A 22,051-nucleotide genomic window follows, 5' to 3' on the forward strand; every position below is an offset into this window, starting at 1 on the left:
CAGAACATGCAGACCCCCAGGAACGTGCCGAGGGGGCCGGCCCAGTTCCCGCGAGCCTTCCCGTGTCCAAAAGAAATTACAGTTACGGTGTTGCAGCTTTCCGTGCTCGGACAGACACAGGGACACGCATACATACATACGTAGGGACACACATAGCTGCGTAATGGAGCGGAGGTACTGCACAAAAACCATGTAGATATTAAGACACGCAAACCCACTATTGCAAATGCTGCAGCACATCATACAGAGTGCAGACTGTCTTGACCCATTTCAGTGGAGGCTCCCTTTCATTAAAAATGTCACTGAACTTTCCTTGGGATCAATAAAGGTCTATCTATCTACAAGTATTATGCTAGCTATGTTTAGAGGAAGGGTAAACAGCACAAAATATTCTGCTGAGATAAACAGAATCCAGATAATTGCACAGACGACCTGACGAGATTATGCTTCAGTGAACTTTGCATGTCACTCTACATTTAGTTTTTGTTTGATTTTTGAGTGAGCTGAATAGTTGACTGTTGTTGATCAAGGTCAAGATGTCAATGAGCTGTTCCTTATTTAAAATGACATACAGCTTCTGTCATGAGGGGGCGGCCATCATAGTTTTGATTCATCGATTGAATAGTTTGCAAATACTGACGGCTTGTTTCCATTGTAGTCGACAACAATTAAAGTAATAGAACATCATCATGAATTAATAACTCCAACTATTTCTCTAAGACCAAAATGTATGTGTCCAGCCCAGGGGGAAAGCTGTGAAACGTGATTCATTCTGTCTTAGTTGAGTGCCAGTATCACAAAGCTGATCTACAAGCTCAGTGATCTTTGTATAGAGCTTTTCCAAACATATACAAAGTGATTTACGAAACAAGGTAAAAGAGCAGCATGATACTGTAGACTATACACTACAACATATAAGATCAGTGAATAGAATAGCACAATAACAACAGACCACACAGTGTAAAATAAACACGCATAAAATCAAAACACCCCAAAAAGTGAGATTTAAGAAAAGGACTTAACATAGAGGTGAGTTTTTAAAAGATGCACATCCTGACACATCCGCTGGACGACGGCAGATGCAGGATCAATTAACAGTGGATCAAGGAAGGATAAACAATACTTTTCAGGCAGCGGTGGCCGAGTGGATTGCGGAGCGGTCTAGATACCGGAAGGTCGCCAGTTCGAATCAGCGATCCGACACGTTAAAATTACCACCGTTGAAGTGCCCTTGGACAAGGCATTGAACCTCTACCATGAAATGCTCCATGTGGGCCTTGCTGTAAACAAGTATCTGATGCTTAGTCGAGTTACCCTTGGTAAACATGATTTACCAGAACGCATTTCTTCTTCTTCTTCAAAAGCTCAATCAAGCCTTGATTGGGATTTTTAAAAGACTACATTGATTTTGCATGCAGCATGTCCATTCACAGCTTTAAAAGACATGTTTAATGCATTTTTTCCTCTCGCTTGTTGTTTAGGCCAGGAGGAGAGCGGGTCGGGCGAGCCCTGTGACAACTTCACAGACCTGGACTTATCCCACTGCCTAATGGGAACCAGCCTCTATGTGCGCCTGCTGCTCTACACCCGCCAAAACCTCGACTGCGGCCGCGAGCTCAAGCACCACCACCTGTCCTCCCAGCCCCTCCTCAAGCTCTCCCGGCCCACCGCCTTCGTCATCCACGGCTACCGGCCCACCGGCGCGCCCCCCATCTGGATAGACCACATCGTGCGGCTGCTGGCACAGCAGGAGGACATGAACGTGATCGTGGTGGACTGGAACCGCGGCGCGGCCAACCTCAACTACTTCACCACCGTGGCTAACACGCGGCAGGCCGCGCAGAACCTGACCGGGTTCATAATGACCATGCAGGTGAGGAAGGGAGTGTGCGAGTCGGGACGCCTGGGGATTTCATCTTTGTTTTAGGGGCAAGGCCACTTGGCCTTTTTGGTCGTGTGAATGTTTTGAGGGCACAAAGGCCAAATGCCAGTACAGGCAAGGCCATCGAATAAAACACTGATATTAAGTCCATTGATACTGATAATTAATTGAATAGTCCTAACATGCAAAATACTGAAAACTGGGAGAGCACTCGGAGAAATGCATTTGCCGAGTACAGAATGCAGATCAGCTCTCCTGCGGCCCTCCGGCCTGGGAGAGTGACACACACTACAGTACATTTCATTGGGTCTTAAACAGCAAACAGGACAGAGACAACAAAGGGAAAGATGGTCTCAACACCCCTGTACCAAATCTCAACAACATCTCCATATAGCCTATGGTATGGTGAGGAATGGCTATTTAACAAGCCAGATCTATTTAGCATACAGAGACCTCTGCAGCTGCCCCAACTCGATCTGTTTATCAGAGCAGGAGACAACTATATACACTTTAGTTCTAAACAGTTACTTATGCTATATTAATGAATTGTGGTTCCTCTAGATACCACAGGGTTAATGCTTTTGTATGAAAAACCATCAGTGAGATAAATAAATGATTGGCTGGTATTTACAAATGACCAATATTTGTACAAACTCCTGAAAATGAGTTCAAAAGTTCATACTCAAGTCACTGGACTGGTTTGAAGATGGGAACTGAGAGACTCAGGAGGAGTTAAGACAGTAGACAGTGATGTCCAGTAAAAAACACTTTGACAGTGAAATAGATGGAACTGTAATTCTGGACCTTATGTTGTAACAGCGTGATTAGTGCATGTGACATGTTTTGTTTGTCACAGACGTGGTGTCTCAGAAGTCACATAGACCATCTGAGTTGCCTTCACATCCAGCATGACCTTTTCGGCAATCTACGCTCTTGTATAAGGGCAAGTTAGTTCAGTTGTGGGTGTTCTTCTCCAACCACAAACGTCCTGTTCTACAGAAGCAGGATGTAGTCTGTTAAGACTGCAGGAAAGACAGAGAAACGCTGAAATAAGTTGAGGCTACGGTTTGTGATAGAGAGGGTTGTAGAATAGAATGACAGAAAAATGAGAGAGAGGTTGCGGGTTAAGTTATAATTTATAAAAAAAAGTGAAAGTGAGTTTTGGGCAGTACCTATTGACAGTATAGAGTAACTATAGTCTTTCTATTGTGAGTACTAGGTTGTGTCCACCGAAGCGTTGTTTCCCAGCTGAAAACGCAAAGTGCTCCAATCCAAATGGCCAGAGTTTAATTTTTTTTTAACAGGATTGTTTGTTTTTTTAAACTTTATGCTGGAAAAACTATAGCAGAGTGATGAGTGCCGAGTGTCTATTCGTGTTCATGTCTGCCGTTTTTAAATGCTCAGCGTTTGGTACTGACTCAGGTCTACTGTTTGACAGCAACTATAAACCTTCTATTGTCAGTAGTGTGTTTGACAGTAACTAAATTATAAGCGTTCTATTGTCTGCATCCAGGAAGAGGGAGCCAGTCTGAGCTCCGTCCACTTAATCGGTGTGAGTCTGGGTGCTCACCTGGCCGGCTTCGTGGGAGCTTATCTGAAGGGAAAGATTGGACGCATAACAGGTGTGTGGGGAGATGTGAACCAAGGGGTCGGGGGAAATAACAAAATTGTAAAATACTAAAAGGACCATTATAACATTGTAGAGTTCTTTAAGAAAGCAAATAAGAGTTGAAATAATGCTCCATGCTCTCCCTCCTCTAGGTTTGGACCCTGCTGGGCCCATGTTCACCTGGGCTACGACAGATGAGAGGCTGGACCCCTCGGATGCCATGTTTGTGGATGTGCTGCACACCGACATGAACTGTAAGCACCAAGATCGTAGCCTTTTGAATAAATTGGTTTTAATCTAGTTTTAGTCGACTAAATCTACAGTTTATTTAGTTGACTAAGATCTGCTATATTCGGAGTGCGACACCCACACGCAACCAAGCATAAAACGTCTTGTCTTAGTTCTACATCATCACTTCTACACTAGCTAGTAGTCCTTCCCTAACATTTTAGTATAGTTTATATTTGTTGACGAATGTATTTATTTTAGTTGTAGTCATCATAGCTGTGGTATACACTACAGCAGAGGTTCCCAACCACTGGTACTAGTACCACTGGTGATACTTTCTGGTGGTACTCAGAGGAGTCGCCCCAAAAACGGGGAAAAAAGACAAAAGTGGAACGAAATATTTATATTACTACAGCTAGTAGTTCTGACCAATCACATTAGAAATATCATCAGTTGTGCTGCTTAGTGATTAGACAGAGTTTTGTCAGATTAGCAGCATTATTGATTATTGATAAGAATGGAACAAAAAGGGCAGGTCTACGCTCCTGTATTTTAACATCAGTTATTATGGTGGACACAAATATTTTCTGAGGTGGTACTTCAGTATAAAAAGGTTGGGAACCAATGCACTACAGGACACGAGAGCTCCTTCAAGTTATGTGTGCGCCAAAGCCATATACAATGAAAACGGATCGATTCAACACTGCATGCATAGTGATTCCACCTTTTGACAATGTAGCATTCCACCACACCACGCACAATGTGTGTTCTCCGTTTCTTGTGTGTAGCATTTGGACTCAACGGGGCACATGGCCATATTGACTACTATGCAAACGGTGGGTTTGACCAGCCAGGCTGCCCCAAAACCATCTTCTCAGGTGAGGACACACTTTCTCCTGATTGTCTGAAATTGTGTTACCTAGTGAGACCTCCGTTACTGAACACTCAGTCTATAGCAATGATTACTATCAGAATATTGCTTTAACAAAAAACGTTGTTTTAGCCAAAAAAATATCGGTCCCAAGGAGAGGACTTTTTTCTGTTACACTTTTAGCCCTGATGTCTTATACTGTACCATGTGCTGTTTACATTTCTGACTAATAAAGCATTCAATCATTCCAATCCGACAGGGAAGTCGTATTTCGTGTGTGACCACCAGCGGTCCGTGTTCCTGTACTTGTGTGCTCTCAACCACACCTGCAGCATCACAGGCTACCCCTGTGCATCCTACAGTGACTTCATTGATGGGCGCTGCCTGCAGTGCGAGGCCTTCAAGCCGGCCCCCTGCCCCATGCTCGGTGAGTGACATACAAGCACTGTTTTCTAAACAGTTGGTCGGGACCCTTTTGTGGGTCGCGGACGCACAAGGGGATTTTTGAGTGTTGCAACCACTCCCTTACGGTGTGTGGGTGGATGGGCAGCTGGCTGGGTGGGTATGAGTACGAAAACAGCATTGTTTTTTTTTCACCACCTGTGCGCAACCTAACACACATACTAACTGTATATATGATTTTGGGTGTGCCAGTACAGTACAGTGACAGTATAGTACATTTCAGGATCAAAAACAGCATACCGTAGTTTAGTGAGTGAACACTGAACTGAAGCTAATCATTGCTATTTTGCTAATGTGGTTTTATCTGCAGGATATGATCAGAGCAGGTGGAAGGACACTCTGCAGCGACTAGGCCAGACTAAAGTGTTCTTCAGCACCACTGCCACACTGCCCTATAAAAGTAAGTCAATGCCATTTTACTCGACGACTGTCATACAAATAATCACGATTAACCATTATTATTGTGTATGGCATTGAACATTAAAAATACATATATTCATCTTTGTTCTGCTTTTTGGAAATGTATAAAGGAAAAATATTTGCGATTATCGATTTGTGATCATGTAATAATTGCATACAGACTTATTAACTAAATAGACTATTACGCAGAAAATCTTTTAGTGTCAAAGTACATAAATAATCTTAAAAACTATTCACACTCGAAGGTGAGGCAACAATGAGGTGCAGCTGAGTTCAAGAGTCTCGAAGGAGGAGGGAAACATTGTACTTTAAAATAAACAGTCCGATATTATTCACTTCAGCATCAACATCTTAATTGTAATTCATGCCTTTGGAGGAAGTGAAATACTTGGGCCAAATACATATTTATATGGTCTGTACTCTGTGTTGCCGTTTGTTGAGTGTACTACCTTGTGTGCCCTGTGTGTGGCAGGGCCGACCTACAGAGTGGACATGGTGACTTGGAACCAGTACCTTCGCTGGGGGGTCATCTACATCAGACTGCACAGTGGACGCAGCTATACAGAGACACGCATAGACCAGTGAGTCTCACACCCAACTAAAACACACACTTTATTGGAACTCTAACGCGGTAGTTCAGTTCTTCTTGAATAGGACGTCTGTCGGGTGGAAACCTCATATGTCCAAAACTAGTACTTTTCACGATTAAAAAATAATATATATATATAGCAAAAGTAGCAGATCTACAAGTTCAAAACGTGTTTCGAGCTTGTGGATCTGCTACTTTTGATGCCATTGTGTGAGGCCGTAGTATGATCAAGCAAGCAGTTCAAATATGGAGAGGTTTCTGCCCGACAACAAAAATGAGTGACATGTTCTTCTAATCTACGCCAACTCGCCAACACTTTTATGCCAAAGCAGTTTAGAGCTTGCTTACATTTTGGCCCAGATTTTTACAAACCATGTCAGTGATTCAGAATAGTTATATTTTTATATCTTAATTCCGTGTTTCTCTGTCCCAGTAAAATGTTCAGGTTTGAGCAGTACACATCCACACGTCTGCTGGCTCAGTTTGACGAAGACCTGCAGCCTGTGCAGAAAATCTCTGTGCGCATCATTACCGGCAATGTGATCGGCCCTCGCTACAAGATCAGACTTCTACAAATACGCTTCACTCCCCTAGAACAGCCTGACAGGTGTGTTCATTTCCCTTGATAGTTTTTCTTTATCTAGTTTCATGTTTTAATAATACTGAGTGGAAAGAGTCATTCTTGTTTGAGCTTACTTGAAAAGATAGGCTACGGTAATCTGCTGTCATCTCACAATGGTAAACCCTCACTCATGATGTACAGTTCATTGACAACAACAAATTTGTTCTTATTGTTTTTCCACTGTCACTCTAGGCCTTTGATGTGCCGGTATGACATCATAATGGAGGAGAACATGGAGGTTGTCTTCCGCCCACTGCCCTGTAGCTCTAACCTTTGAGGCCCCTTTTCAAACATTTCCAACATACCCACTGCTACCAGAGGTTGCCCTCGCCACAGGAACAGAGTGACCAACCATCTCATGAGTTCTATAGAGGGCATTGTGGCGCTTCAAGCTGACTGCACTGGGTTCAAGTCTACAGCATTTGACAGCAGAGGGTGATGCAACAGGGACAACCTCAAGAGCTGTACCCGTCTTAAAATGCCTTCTCTGTGAATGACTTAATTCTGGTTAATACCTGTTCAGAAGAGGATTGCGTCACAGGATGGGGAGATCTGTCGTCTAGTTCCATCTGGATTTATGTTTCACTCTAGCAAAGGCAGGGGGAATGCATTCCACTTTAAATGTGACTACAAAACAATCCTAACATGAAAGAGAAACAAGGGAAATAAAATGCATGGGCAAACTTTCAAGGACCACTCCTCCCAGCATTTTACTGATGTTGTGAGTTGTTTCAAAGGAAGTACATCGAGATACTGTTTAATTTGCACTTGCCAATATAACGTTACTTCTAAAAAGAACATACTGTACAAGGTCGATTTCAGTATCGGACAAATTTCAGTGCCAGCCTCGGTCACTGTGCCTTACACTACTGTATGATGTCAAAACCAGTCCATAAGCTGTGATTATCCAACATACTGTAACTGTATCAAGACTGTTTTTTACTTGACATAAACTGGCAGCTCCTGAAAAGATAACACAGATAATATATATACATAAAGTATATATATACACACACACACACACACACACACACACGTTATGATGTAAAACCTGTTTATCACAAAAATGCATTTTTTTTCTCACATTTGATTTAATTGATTATATGTCGTTTGGAAATAAAAGCTTCAACTCAAATAAAGCTTTAACGCTAATTGTTATTTCCTGTTTCCAAATACATACCAGTAGACATATTCTGCCCTGTTGAAAATGAAATATGTGAAGGAAGGTGCCGGCTGAAACACTTGACCCGAGGGACTTTAGCCTGAATGTATATCGCAATCGCAATGTGTAATCCGTCACGCTTTATTTGATCTAACCACTTTTCAATATGCCTAACACCCACTCAAAGCACGGACTAATCCAGGTTGAACAAGTCAAGTTATTTATTTTGGACAATGATATATATATACAGCTCTGTAGAGCACTTAAGTCATAAGTACTTCAAGCGAGATCTACTTCAACAAAAGACAGCAATGTTAAGGCTGGCACAATAGGGATAAAACAATACAGAAATTAAAAGAATATAACACAACATGTATTGGTAATTGTATTGTATTGTATGGGGGAAAGCATACATAAACTTTCTTCAACGTCAAAATAACACAATACCATAATTGGTAACGATTTAAATGCTGAATGAAAAATTGTCAGGGATTACTAGTTCCTTGTTATGCAGATGGATGGATAGATTAATGATTGGCGGTGGGGATATTGACAGAATAGCCAATTGGTGATGATGTAGAACATGTGATTTACAGTAACAGATATCTGCTCTTCTTCAAACAATAAGTGGGGGCAACAACAGAGACAGAGTTGCACATAAGTGTTTGAACTTTGAAGTGAATTGGCATAACGAATTAAGTGTGCAGAAAAATAGAAAGAAAATAAATTGATTTAAAAAAACAAATCATGAAAACAAAATGCAAAATTGCAAATTATCGTGCTACATATTATGATTACGGTTGCTAAAATAAAAATCTAAGAGATACGTATACAATAACTTCTGCAGGAACTACTGGAATACAAGTGGATTTCAATAGACACCATCCTCCCTCAGTAGCCCAATTATCTCCCTGGCCTGGACACTTTCTTCCCTTATGTCAACCATGTGCCGAGTCCGCTCACCTGAGAGAGCCATCAGTAGTCATTCTGTCTCCTATTTGGTCAGTTTTCAAATTGGATTGATCTCAGCCAATCAGTAGCATTGTAGGGGAGTTCTGAGCGTAGATCTTTCTTCATGTTGTCCAATCACCAGTTTGCACCTACAAGACAGAATGGCAGACAAAGAGTTCATCAAGGAGAGTCGTTTGTGTGCATGTGAGGTGAGGGAGAGAAGAGAGAAAATGAGAGTCTATACTAGTATAAAAGCAAAATGTGTGATGCAACAAAAATAATCTCTCATAAATGTAATGTAATGTAATTATTTTAGCCAGGTGCTTGAAAAACGCCTGGACTAGATTTGCTACTTCTCTACCAGTGACCGTAAGGACGACCTTAGTACACTTTCATGATTGGCTGCCTTTAAGCAAATTGGAGACTTATCCATAAAACCCATAGTATGACCAGCTCCTGTTGTGTTAGGGGTTTGTAGAGAACGCAAGTGGTAAGTGGAACACAAGTGGCAACAGAAGCTAATCTTATGAGCCAACTGAGGCAGTTATGACATTCTTGTTTGATACACAGTCATTCTTGTTTGATATTTACCAGCATGCATATTTACATTGTTGCGGTTATTCTGGAATCTCATTTGCCCAGGACGGTTGCCAGGGCGATGGGTCCTCCTCTGGGGTCCCGAGTTCTGTCTGTGAGGAGCCCCTCTTCTAGGGCCCGGGGGAGAGCTCTGTCTGTGAGGAGCCCCTCTTCTTGGGGCCTGGGGAGAGTTCTGTCTGTGAGGAGCCCCTCTTCTTGGGGCCTGGGGAGAGTTCTGTCTGTGAGGAGCCCCTCTTCTTGGGCCCTGGGGAGAGGAGGGAAAAGGACACTGGAACTTTAGACTCCCGATATGTTTACTCACATGATTGTGTGCGCGCATGTGCGTGCATACCAGTGTGTGTATTACAATTTAGGCATTCAGCAGTCGCTCTTAATTCAGAGCGATTTACAGTAAGCAAGGACAACACAAGGTCATCAAATGCATAAATAGTTACCTAACCCATCATCAATCTAAACAGTAGAATATCCAAAGAAAATCAATAAGCTGTACATTGAAAATATAAACACTATAGGATGCCCAGTCAATTATGCTAAATAGACATTGTGAGGACCAACTTCCTGCCTGAGGATTATTGAAGCCATAGAAAATCCAATCTGGTATTGCAAGACTTCCACTAAAAAAAAATCTACTGTGCATGCTTCTAAAATCATTCTGAAACGCTAGTACGCCTGCACTATTGGCTCCAACGTTGGAGCCATTGAAATGAATAGATATAACTCTGGGTATACAATCTGGAGCAAGAGTAAAGGCTAAACATGTCTAACGTGTACACGTAAAAGAAAATCCAAAATACATATTTGTAGTTGTAAAACAACAATCTATCTTATACTGGGGGGAACATTACAGTATTTTAATTGAATTTCAACATGTCAAAATTGTGCAATTTTCAATACTGGAGGCATTGTAAAAATCATACTATATAAATTAGCAGTGTTCTGGAACTTCTGCTACTAACCATGTTTCCTCTCCATCTCCTCTGTTGCTGCCCCTGCCCTGACCATCTCCCCTGTTGCTGCACCTCCCCTGACCAGCTCCCCTCTTGCGGCTCCTCCCCTGGCGGCTCCTCCCCTGACCAGCTCGGCTCTAGCTGCTCCTCCGCTGACCAGCCAGAAAGTCCTCCTCCCTCACCCCGATCATTGGATTCTTGGTCATCATACTCAGCATTCTGATCACTGACGAGAGAGACGGGAGCGAGGGTAGCAGAATTAACACAGGTCAGACATCATCGCGTACCTTTTGTATTTGTCCTACTTCGATCATACTACGGCGTCACACAAAAGTATCAAAAGTAGCACATCCACAAGCTAGAAATGTTGTGCTGCGAGCTTGCACATTTGACAAATGTGGGGAAAATACAGAAGAGTTTTAGAAAAGATTTTTAACATAATTCTTCTCTTCTGGCACAAAACATTTTCAGATGGGGGCCTTTAGACAAATTCATATAAATTTGGAAATCCTTGACTTGAAGATGTTTGAGAACATTGAAAATAACGGAGGCGGCTGTTTTGACGGGCGGCGTTCGCAGACGGTGTGTGAGGCCCTTGACATATTCCTGCAGTCTTACCTCCTGACCCCCAGTGTGTGCTGTTTTGGACCTCCTCCAGGTATGGTCACCTTAACCCCCTCCAGCCTCTCCTGCCTCCGGCGATCCAGGTCGTACCTCAGGTCCCCGGGGTCTCTGACCATCTGCTGCTGCTGCCTGGGGGGCTGTCCACACACACACACACACACACACACACACACACACACACACAAACCAATCAAAACTATACACATCATCCTCACAGACCAATCCAACCAATGGACGAAGTGGTTCATTCTACATTACAAGCTGTATCCAAGACAGACATTTTTAACTGGCTAGTCAAGAAAAGGGAAACATTTTAAATCACATTGCATCTCCATATTTAAAATGTGTTTATGTTTGTAAATTACTGCCTTAATTGATCATACTACAGCATCACATAAAAGTAGCAGATCCACAAGCTACTGTAGAAACAAAAAATTCAAAATGACATGTTTTGAGCTTGTACATTGTCATTTATTTCATTTGAACCCTGCAAAGTAACAGTCTTGGACATGTGAGGTTTTCACCCGACAGAGATGATAAACATATTCAGGAAATATAGGGTTATTTTGAGGTATATGTGTCAAATAGATTGAGCTGATGATATAGCTTACCTGCATGTCTCCCAATCTGGAAAACAGAGAATCATTGTGCATGTCTCCCAATCTGGGAAACAGGGGTTCGTCGTCTTCAGGTAATACAGTCTTATTCATATTGAAGCGTCTGAGGGAGGAAAAAGGAATTGCACACAGCAAACCTTTTAAATTACCTTTATTGTTGTCCGTATAATATCTTATTGTATCGTTTGGTTAAAGTGCATTCACTGTGACGAAATGCTTTCGTTCACTACTTCTTTTCACTGACGAAAACTAAATAAAACTGTGATGACAAAAACTATGACTACTTTCTACAAATAAAAACTAGATGAAAATGTTATGCTTGGTTGGTGTCACGGTCCAAAATAGACGATCTACAAGCGCATGAGCTTGTAGATCTGCAATTTTCCGCACACAGCCGAGTAGGAATCGGGCATTACGACGCCATCATGGCACGCCAAAATACATTTCAGTCGACTAAATCAACTGTAGTTAGTAGACTAATATATTTAGTCAACTAAAACCAGATGACTAAAATATGACTAAAACTAAACTGGGATTAAATTCAAAAGACTACAACTAAAACTAAATAAACATTTGCTGAAACTTGGCACTGGCTGGAGACATACCTGTTCAGAGTAAGCTGCTCCTCCACGGCATGCTCCTTCTCTGGGTGGCCGCCCTCCTTGAGAACCGCAAAACGCTCAGTCAGTGTGGTTCCATAACCTCCGAAATACAGCTCTGTCCAGAAGAAGGAAAGAATGGGCAAAAGATTAAGTCCACAGACAGAATAAACGGGTACTTTCAACATAATCTATCCCTTATTGGGATCCCTGGTAGCTATAACTATTATCAATAGCTAAAGTAACATAATGCTAAAAACACCAAAAGGGGTTTCCGTCCTGAATGGGTTAACCATGTCCAGTCTGCCAACTGAATGTTTATACACAGCGCGCGCACACACCTTTAACCTGATGCACCAGTGTGATGATCTCCTGGGCAAAGGTCCCAGAGTGCATGGAGCTCTCGCGGTAGGTTCCAGAATGCTCCAGCATGGGCAGGAAGTCGAGACGCTGGCGACCCACATTGACCAGGTCCAGAGACAGCTGTCTGTCTGAGGAAAAACACTGCTGGCTGCAGGAGGAGGAAACGGGACTCAAGACCAGTGATAACAGTGACAGGGGGGGTATACTGCTCGGTTGATGAGCCAAAATGGTATAAAGAATGTGCAACAACACACTCACTGGATTGTGATTATAAACATGCTCTGATGAGCAAAGACTTAAGGGCAGTCCATACTGTCTCCGACCACCAAACCTTTCGTCAGAAACAGACTTTAATAATTTAATAAAGAGTCACAACATCTGGGAGTGCAGCTTTCAGAACAAAAATTCGGAGGAATGCGTTTCAGAAGTTGCGAGTGACGTCATGTTGTAGTTGTACCAGAGCTTTCCGACGAAAGGTTCGATGGTCGGAGACAGTATGGACTGCCCTTTAAGGCAAGCAATCAAATTTTGTCAAAATGCTCGGCTGCATAATTTTAATTTTCTGCATTTCATATCTGAATGAATTTGAAACAGAAGTGACTTAATTACCTTACCACAGAAACTTACCTGCCACACAACCTCATTGGTAGAACAGCCTGCCTATACATCCTAACTACATGCTATTCCAAAAAACAAACAAAAACACTATATAGCTTCTAAATGAAGCAAATAAATTAAAACAATTCTGAATATGGTTTTCTTTTTAAGTGAAAAGGTTTGAAATTTCAGCCGTAAATTGGAAAGATCCCTTTCTGCAACTGTGGCAGGTCAGTGTAAAGGGCCGGGTGAAAGTTCACACTTCTTTCCCTTTCATTGCTCGTCTCCATGTCCTTCTTGAACTTCTTGTTTTTTCAGAGCTGGATGATGTTTCAAATGGACAGAATGAAATCACCACTCAAACTTCTCATCCCGTTCACAGCACTTCAAACATCTTCTTCTATTGAGACCCACTGGAATGCCAGTTGTTCATGCCACCAGTCTTTAAGCCACAGTTGAGCTGTCAAGGAGACATCTTGCCCGCTTGTTTCATCATGACGGATTCAAGGTTTCTCCAGCCTGATGGGTCTTCTTCAGAGCAGTAGTAAGCCAGGTCTGTCGATCTTCAGAATACAGAAACGTAGCACCAATTACATAACTCAATGATTTGTGGATCTTCAAACATTTTCATCACTGGTCTTCTCATCTTCCAATCATCATCATCCATGTAGCAGAGTGATTCCATAAGCAATCAGTAACCTGAAGATCAGCCCCATCTCCACAACAGGTACATACATGAACAGCCATGAGTTTTCTTTTCCGTCAGGTATTTGAGGAAGATCTCACACCTGCTCAATCATTGTCGTCTGCTCTGGTAAATGTTGTATTGTATATATTTTCTCTTCCTCTTTTTAGTTTCCATGAGAACGTTCTTGCCGTGCGCGGCTAACATCCCCATGTTTTCCCTCGGGATGAGAAAGCACTTGAATGAGTCTTGTTAAGCCATTATTGCACCACAGCTGAAGTGGACCTCCTTGATGAAGTGATATAGCTGTACAGCACCACCTGGCCCTGGGCGCACAAATATTTGGTGACAAGAGCCATAATGGGAAAGGTTCTCAGGCAAAGCCAGTCTTCTTTTATGCAATTAAAGATGGGCAAGTAATTCCAAATCCGATTTCTCCATGTGGACAATTGTTGGCTTTTGGCATATCACATTTCTCTGTGTTGCTCCGGCATCCTGAACAATGGTGGTGGTCTCAATGCTTCAAATGGCAAGCAAAGAATACATGATCATGGCTAAGTCAGTTCAACCTCAGCCAGATGGTGTAGTATCAATTACAAAGCCGTTGGACTCACATTAGTCTTCAAAGTGAGTGGTTTAATACATACGGTCTATCCAGTGTGTCTTATCATGAGATGAAGATGTCAAAGGAGCACTCCTGTTCTTTAAGTATGAGAGGTTTTTTTAAATCCATTATGGTGTGAGATAGATGTTTACACCCCATTGTTTTGCTCTCCTAGCCTCGGTACCTAGGATTTTATTTTCGTTCGCATTTGGCTCAAAAAGAAAGGCCTGGGGAAACAAGACACATTTCCTGGTCTAGGAGTGGGAGTGAACTACAGTGTAGAGCGTCGCTCCAAATTTGGCGACGTCAATGTTGTCCGCCGTTTTCTACCTGGGAGGGGAGGGGTGGAGTCGGGCGGGCACTAACCAATAGGATCCAACGCTGTAATCTTGGCGCCATCTGCCCCTCTATACCAGAAATCACGGTGGCTGGGCCAGGCTATTGTTCTCCAAAAACAGAAGATGGCTACGGACAGGTCATTTCTATATTCTTCTTACCAAGTAGCCTTTATTACTTAGGGGGGAGTGGTCTTCAGTCAAACAAATGAGTGTTGATTAAAGTTGATTTCTTCAGAGGAACAAGAATGTTCTTGTGTTGAAAATTCAGCAATTCAGATTTTTTTCTTCACCAAAACATCATCAGTGCTACAGTTTTCCTCTGTGAAAATGTCAGGCCATTTGTCATGCATTGACATTGCCCAGTTTTCCAAATGAACAGTTCTATCTTGGAATTTTGGTTTGTTTGTTGTTGGTTGGGGGGGGGGGGGGGGGGGGGAATGTGAGCCTCCCTGCTCTTTTCGTGGTGGTCTCTCCTTCTGTGATCTTCTAATATACAGCATGTATGGATGTGACATGTGCCATTGCCCAGTTGTCCTCATGAACAGTTCTAGCTTGGAATGATTTTTTGTTTGTCGTTGGTTTGTTGTTGTTTGGGGGTGGGAGGCTATTTCTTCTCATTTCCTCCATGCATAAAACCACTTATGGCTGCTTCAGAATATGCCTTCCACCTCTTACCTTTCTCTGTGATCTTCTATAGCATGTAGGGATGTGAGGAACTTATGTCGCTTCAATCATTTCGTTATTTGACTCCCTTCATTTCTAGTTGTCTATTCTGTCTTGAGGTCTGAATTTAGCGCTCTGTAGTTCATCATCTTCTTCCCTGTTCAAGTTGCACATCCATCCATCTGTCAGCTTAATACCAACGGTCTGGTGGCATGTCTCACAACAATCTCTCAATGTAGGTGGATGGCGTTTCCAGGTTTGATGTTGATAACAAGCCGACACAAATCAGCAATTCGAATTACTGATTATTCCTCCACATTTTCTTCTTGTATTCAAGAGGAATGTCTTTGTGAAGCATTGCCATTAGTGTAATCTTCTTTTGACAAAATGTTTGAGCATAAACCTGTCCATTACCTTGGGGGGCGAATGGAATGTGGCAAACCATGGTCACCATGTTTTCAGCAAGGTGATATTTTAAAGTCTTTTGGCATTTTTTCTTCATATTCTTTTCCTCGTGAGGAAAAAGGGCAAGGGCTGGGGTACTTCCAAAAGCCTGTGAAATGTAAGAGATACCCCTTTACAGAAGATGAGTAGTTTACAATTCAGAGGCACTGGTGATGTCTACAGCCGTGCTGTCTCATGAAGTAATCTGTAGGGCGAGGTCGCGTGCACACATCCACCTGGGTGATGGCAGACTGCTGGGCGAGTGCTGGCGCTTCGGCATGGGGGGTCAGATCAACATATGGAATTAATTCTGTACTAAATATGGAGCATGTCTTGAGTGTACAGTGTTTGATGAGGTCAGTCGGGTCAGATCAACATATGGAATGTCAGAAAAGATCAGCTCCATATAAGGAGATCTAATGGTGGCAGCGGGGGCAGTGTCTTGTGTACAAGGGTTTGATGAGGTCTGACCATATATGGAGCGTGTCTTGAGTGTACAGGGTTTGATGAGGTCAGATCAACATATGGAATGTCAGAGCAGGTCAGCTCCATATATGGAGATCTAAGGGTGGCAGCGGGGGAAGTGTCTTGAGTGAACAGGGTTTGATGAGGGCCCACGTAGGGCCTGGCCTTCATTTTCAGGCCTGTTGAGAATTGTAGCCTGTTGTTTTCTCCAGTTGCCGGGCATGGCTGCACTAATAACTTTGGGGCGGGCTCGTCTACAGATTGAATGGACAGATATCAGTCAAAATGGAGACATCGAAGAGGAAGGACGGGTGGGGTAGGATCAACATCTGGCATGTCAGAACAGGTCGGATCCATATATGGAGATCTAAGGGTTTGAGGTCAGATGTAGAGGTGCTGGCCGGCTCCATATATGCAGATCTAGGTGATGATCCAGTCTTCTCCATGAGTCCATGTATGGCTATTCAGGGTTTGATGAGGTCAGTGTCGTGATCTTCATATATGAAGCCTGACTGACAGGTGTTGAGGTTTTCATAGTATTCTGCGGTCAGGTTTTCATAGTAATATGCGTCGCAATGAGTTTTTTTCCAACTCTATCTGATCTTCATTGGTTTTCTTCTAAACTCTTCTTGCATCATCGTTCAGTGAGCTCTGGGAAAAAAGCATGAACTTCCACCCTTCTCCTTATTTTATTGATAATATACTCTACCTGTTTTGGTTCACGGGCCGACTCATGTCCACTTTGATGGTCAGCGTCTCCTCAGTTACAACGGTCATTTCCTTGGGCTTTTGCTGGCTGTTCCATTTATGCTCCCGCCCACGGGGCATTTTAGGCTCCATGTCCTCTTCTGTCCAGCCGGGATCCTCTTCCCTGGAGCCAATGTAGAAGTCTCCCGCACCAGCAGAGCGGTTCTCCCGCCTTTGGGGTTGCTGTGGAGGACCTTGCCGCTCCTGAGGAGGGTGATGTACGGGAGCGTGGTTCCTAGGGGGACCAGTTCCCATCCTTCGGCCCCAGCTGGGATTCATCCTCCCCCTTCCTCGATCAGGAGGGCTTCTGTCTCCGTAGCTCGGAGAACCACCTCTGTCAGGAAAGCCTGTGGGACTGGTTCGGCCTCGTCGCACAGGGCTCCTACTTTGTTCACGATCATGACCAGGGTCTGCATCTTCATCGTGAAGGGGCCGATACCCCAATTCTTCCCTGGGGTTGGCTCTGTTCACACGACCAGGTTCTCCATTGTCATCGTGAAGCGGTCGATGATGCCTCAATTCTTCTCTGGCGTTGGATCTGTTCATCTTCCTGAACTGCTCATGCAAGGAGCCTTTTTGTAGGGGGCGACTCTCTCCATCCAAGTCCAGGTCACGTGGCTCCCATTGCGATGGTCCACTGTTTATGATGCCGTGGTCGTGTTCAACGATAACTGGTCGTGCACCCCGATCCTCCCTGTGGGAGAAGGCTTTCTGGGGACCCCTGAGTTCTCGATCACCTCCTCCAAACCCATCTCTAGACTTCTCTGGTGAACTAAACTCCTCTTCTTTCCCGTACCTGTGTTGACATAAGAGCAGGTGAAACTGTTCAATGATATACAAGAACAGTGATGTAATTTGCCTCACTCGATTTATTTATTCTAATTCAAAAGTACTTAACTATCTCAACAAATGTTTTTCTTCCAAGAATTACCTTTAAGATTAAAATTGGCAAAAATGTGGATTGTTAATTAACATCTATGTTCAACACACAGAGACAATTTACAAAGGTTAGAATATAAGAAGAAATAAATAATGGTTCTAAAGAATGTGACAATAGTGAACGACGGAGGTGGTCAAGTTTCCCCGTTTCCCTGGAAAGCAGGAAAGATGGCAGCTCCTCTGCATTCTTCTTTTCTGTTTTTCCCCTTGATAGCAGCATGAACCACTCTTAATTAGAACTTTACCCATGGTTCAAAGCATCATCCATCTCTCTCCTGTGCCTGTTTGATATGGCTGGGCTTCTTTCATGGTGTGGTTCTGCTCGTCGTCGTTCCTTGTACGGACCCTGTGGGTCTTTCCTTCCCTCTCTTTGTCCATGGTCATGCAATGTTGACCGGGCACCGCTGTCCCTTGACCTCCCGCGATTCTCTCTCGCCAAGTTTATCGCAGGCTCTCTCTGTTGTTGGTGGTTGTGATGTGACGGAGCTGTGGGGTTAGGCAAGAATCTCTCCCTAGGCAGCTTCTGAGGAGACTGGTGTTGCCTTTCGTCATTTTCAAAGACCCTCAAGTGTCCTCTTCCTCTGCCACCACCTTCATGTCTGTACAAAGGCTGCTTTGGAGACAGCCTCCTACGCTCAACATAGCCTGGCTCCCGAGGCTGGGAAGGTGGTGTCCTCCGGCCATACTCCTCTGGGTGGGGGTGAGGATGGAGAGTTGGTAACCAAAGAAGGGAGGGAGGCGTCCGTTTCTTCGCATGGGGAGTGTAGTTCCAATGTTCTCCAGCATCGTCTCTAGGGTGTTTGTTACGCTCATCCGTTTCTGTCAGCCCCGTGTGAGATTCCACGTAGTCGTCAATATTCCAAGGGGGCCTCCGTGAATGGCTTCCTGCGCCTTCATGCCTTGGTGGACTCGTTCTGCATAGGGAACATTTTACAAGGCAATTAATAAAACCCATCTCTTTATTTAAATCTATTTATTAGAGTCAATTTACAATTAAGGCATTTAGCAGACGCTCTTGATCCAGAGCGACTTACATTTAAGCAAAAACAAAAGCATGTCATACATCACATATATAAAAAGTAGTTATCATGAATCATGTATAAACTAAGAACGTAACAGTGGAGTATCTATGTCAACTATACATACTATACTATATTATATATTATACAATATACATGTGTACTATAAAGTGCTATGACTACATGAAATGCAATTCTAGTGCTGTCTACATAACGAGCTATAAGTCTGTCTAAAATAAAATGCTATCTAAGGGGCTAGGCTAGGGCAAGTGCTACGGGCCATGGTGGAGTCGGAAGAGGTGGGTTTTCAGACTACGGCGGAAGATTGGGAGTGAGGCTGCAGTTCTGACTGTGATGGGAAGTGCATTGATGCATTCCATAGTTTTGGAGCCAGAAGGGAGAAGAGTTTGGGACGTGTGGAGCGTTGTCCCGGTATACTAGTCCCGGTATACTAGTTGTCCAAGTATACTAGTTGAAATTACAGTTATGCAGATCAGCATGATGAAAATTAATTCACCTGTAGCGTGGCGATCGCGACCTCTGTCTTGACATTATCCACCTTGGATGGAGAAAAAAAACAATGGTATATTGGTATTATAAAAGAAAATCACACACAGCAAATATGTTGTTGTATGCATGACAATCCGAGCAGCTGAACATGAAAGAAATGTTTAGTATTTATGCAGAAACTATAGATTACGGATGTAACCCTGGTGAATTAAATAAACAAGCGAGGAAGCTTGCATTTGTAGATTGCACCTCCTGGCGTGATCACAGAAGCATTACATGATACACTCTCAGGCAATTGATTGACTGGGTTTTAGACCAACGGGCGCCTAGACCGACCCCCTCCAGCCACCCAGCAATTGTCTTCACTTAGATATCGTGGAAACTTCTCATGAGGCATTGCTTGTCTTATTAAGTCACCAGAAAAAACTGACAGACACTAGATCATTCATATGCTTAGTGTAAGTATAGGAGTAAGAATCCTCCGGCCCGAAGGAACAACAGGATCTGTCCCTCACCTGGAGGCCATGCCAAGGACTGCATGCACCACCGGCACAGCTGTCACATCCAGTTTGTAAAAGCTGGCAAAAGTTGAGGACACCCAGCTTAGTTGCAGCGGTGCACACTTCCAGGAAACGCCGGCAATGATGTGTTGTCTTTTAATTTCCAGAAGAGATCATTTTACAATGGTCTCGATCATTCAGAAATAGTGTTCGTTCATATGCTCAATTGACACCAGAGTTTTGGCAGCAGTTTGCCACAGAGTTACGCAAACTCTGTTCACTTCATGGGGCCAGTCCAATGGCGGCTCTTCTACATAGACTTCTATTGGTATTTGAAGGCTTCAAATAGGGACAATCGGAAGTTTACAGAATGCATTGGAGTCTATAGAAGGTACCAAAATCTCCTTGAGTGGGCATCAACATATGTGTCACATGGTAGCGGCCGCCATACTTCTGGGATTGTCTGGTTTGTTTACAAAGTGAGCGACTATCAGCGTGCGTTCTTTTTTTAAACACCACCAGAGGGAGTTCAACAAACGATGTGCAACCATTCTAAACTGACATCTCACAATGGTGCTTGTGAGCCAACACCAGAATGGAAAGAAAAAAGGTCGTTATGTGCTCAACATATGTTGAGCACGACCTTCACTGTGTTGTCGCCAGGAACAAGCTCAATGTTTACAAAACCTTGCGCCGTGGGTGGAGCTTCTTTTCCATCCACCAGCTGTCCGGAAAAGAAGCTCCTCACAGGTCAACAAAAACACCTTGAAGACCATAACAGGGGCCCTCGTACAAGGTTTATTTGACTATGCATGCAGCCATGCACCTCTTGGTACCACAGCACCTCAAAAGGCCCTTAAAACAAGGCTCCAGACCTCCCAAAACAGACTGGTTAGGCTCCTACTTGGCCTCACCCCCCGAACCCACCTCACCCCTGCCCACTTTGACAGGCTGGAATGGCTTAGGGTCGACGACAGAGTACAGCATCTTGCAATGGGTCTGGTCCACAAGATTCGATACACCACATGTACCTGTCTAAATACTTCCTTAATGTTAACGAAGTCCACACCCACAACACCAGAGGGAGTGCAACAAACCATGTACAACAAAGATTCGGCACAAACAAGGGACTAAATTATTTTCGCTCCTATGCCACCAAAATGTGGAACGCCCTACCAACAGTCATTAAGACATGTGAATCGCTTGACTCCTTCAAAACCGCTCTCAAAGGGCACCTACGGTTGAACATGGTGGACCCTCTTAAACAAGTGTAATGGTCGTCCACTCACAGTTAACAGTCTTTGTATTGAGTTTGTGCTGGAAATGTACTGTAATTCTGCAAACTGTTAATACATATATTTCAATCAATTAGTGATTTTTCCGCAAGCTAACTTGTGACACCGTCGTACTTCTGAGTATAAACGAGGCTTAGCATAATAGTTACTACAGCAACACACTCACAGCTATAGCAACAACAAGCAGTTTAACAACCAAGACAACTCTCCCAAGTGCCATAACGCCTTTACCAAACTGTTATGAGGTGTAAATTAATCTAATGGAAAATGTTGCAGACAATAATATTGTCTGCAGACATAATGTCTGCGACACACATGATGTGCCACACGAAGCTAATAAGCTAATGTTAGCCGACATGCAAGTGCTAAAGACTCGTAAATACTATCGTCGCGTGAATAGTGGACACATTTTCAGTTGTAAAAACGTCATTTCTGTCGGTGTAATGAATTGATAAGATTAATAATATTAATTTTTAACGCTAAAGCGTTTCTCTTACCTCAGTGCACGTCCCTGTGGTCAGTGACTACTAGCTAAACTAATAAATGTCTATCTACAGGATGTACGACGACAAAAACACATTGAACAACCACAACTAGCAATAGGATGTAAGGATAATGGTAAATATTGTGCTATAATGTGTACGTAGTCTTTAAACATAATATAATGTAGTCGTGTTGTTGATGTGGATGGAGGTCCTTCCT

General features: G+C 43.3%; 3 protein-coding genes across 6 annotated transcripts in view; 1 reads left to right on the plus strand and 2 right to left on the minus strand.

Annotated features, from left to right (window-relative positions):
- The window catches only part of lipib (lipase, member Ib), an 8,304-nt gene extending 1,300 nt beyond the window's left edge, over positions 1 to 7,004 (plus strand). Inside the window, exons 2-10 of the mRNA XM_080793749.1 lie at positions 1,482 to 1,873; positions 3,396 to 3,504; positions 3,644 to 3,745; positions 4,508 to 4,597; positions 4,850 to 5,017; positions 5,363 to 5,452; positions 5,945 to 6,053; positions 6,495 to 6,668; positions 6,876 to 7,004. Of these exons, the coding sequence (XP_080649875.1) occupies positions 1,482 to 1,873; positions 3,396 to 3,504; positions 3,644 to 3,745; positions 4,508 to 4,597; positions 4,850 to 5,017; positions 5,363 to 5,452; positions 5,945 to 6,053; positions 6,495 to 6,668; positions 6,876 to 6,960 (1,319 nt within the window). The 3' untranslated portion in view covers positions 6,961 to 7,004. The remainder of the gene's footprint in view (positions 1 to 1,481; positions 1,874 to 3,395; positions 3,505 to 3,643; positions 3,746 to 4,507; positions 4,598 to 4,849; positions 5,018 to 5,362; positions 5,453 to 5,944; positions 6,054 to 6,494; positions 6,669 to 6,875) is intronic.
- Positions 1 to 7,262, minus strand: part of LOC308336386 (uncharacterized protein) — a 19,933-nt gene extending 12,671 nt beyond the window's left edge. The window contains exon 1 of the mRNA XM_080793750.1: positions 7,199 to 7,262. The gene's annotated coding sequence lies outside the window, so the exon portion shown is untranslated. The remainder of the gene's footprint in view (positions 1 to 7,198) is intronic.
- Positions 6,997 to 22,051, minus strand: LOC308336384 (uncharacterized protein). 4 transcript variants are annotated; one of them, XR_013966155.1, is made up of 12 exons: positions 21,847 to 22,051; positions 19,562 to 19,603; positions 18,271 to 18,939; positions 17,049 to 17,882; positions 12,522 to 12,691; positions 12,187 to 12,298; positions 11,576 to 11,684; positions 10,959 to 11,101; positions 10,350 to 10,566; positions 9,388 to 9,637; positions 8,809 to 8,945; positions 6,997 to 7,270 (listed from the first exon to the last, which is right to left on the minus strand). XR_013966155.1 is itself a non-coding variant. In XM_080793747.1 (11 exons), the coding sequence occupies exons 2-11, from the start codon at positions 19,594 to 19,596 to the stop codon at positions 8,932 to 8,934; spliced, it is 2,553 nt and encodes an 850-aa protein (XP_080649873.1). In that variant the 5' UTR covers positions 19,597 to 19,603; positions 21,847 to 22,051; the 3' UTR covers positions 8,050 to 8,931. The 4 variants fall into 4 exon arrangements, 2 of the variants coding, with proteins under 2 accessions (XP_080649873.1, XP_080649874.1); XR_013966156.1 differs by having other exon boundaries at positions 6,999 to 7,270; positions 9,404 to 9,637; XM_080793747.1 differs by lacking the exon at positions 6,997 to 7,270 and having other exon boundaries at positions 8,050 to 8,945.

The sequence above is a fragment of the Protomyctophum bolini genome, assembly GCF_963924005.1.
Source record: "Protomyctophum bolini genome assembly, chromosome: 21".
NCBI classification, from domain to species: Eukaryota; Metazoa; Chordata; class Actinopteri; order Myctophiformes; family Myctophidae; genus Protomyctophum; species Protomyctophum bolini.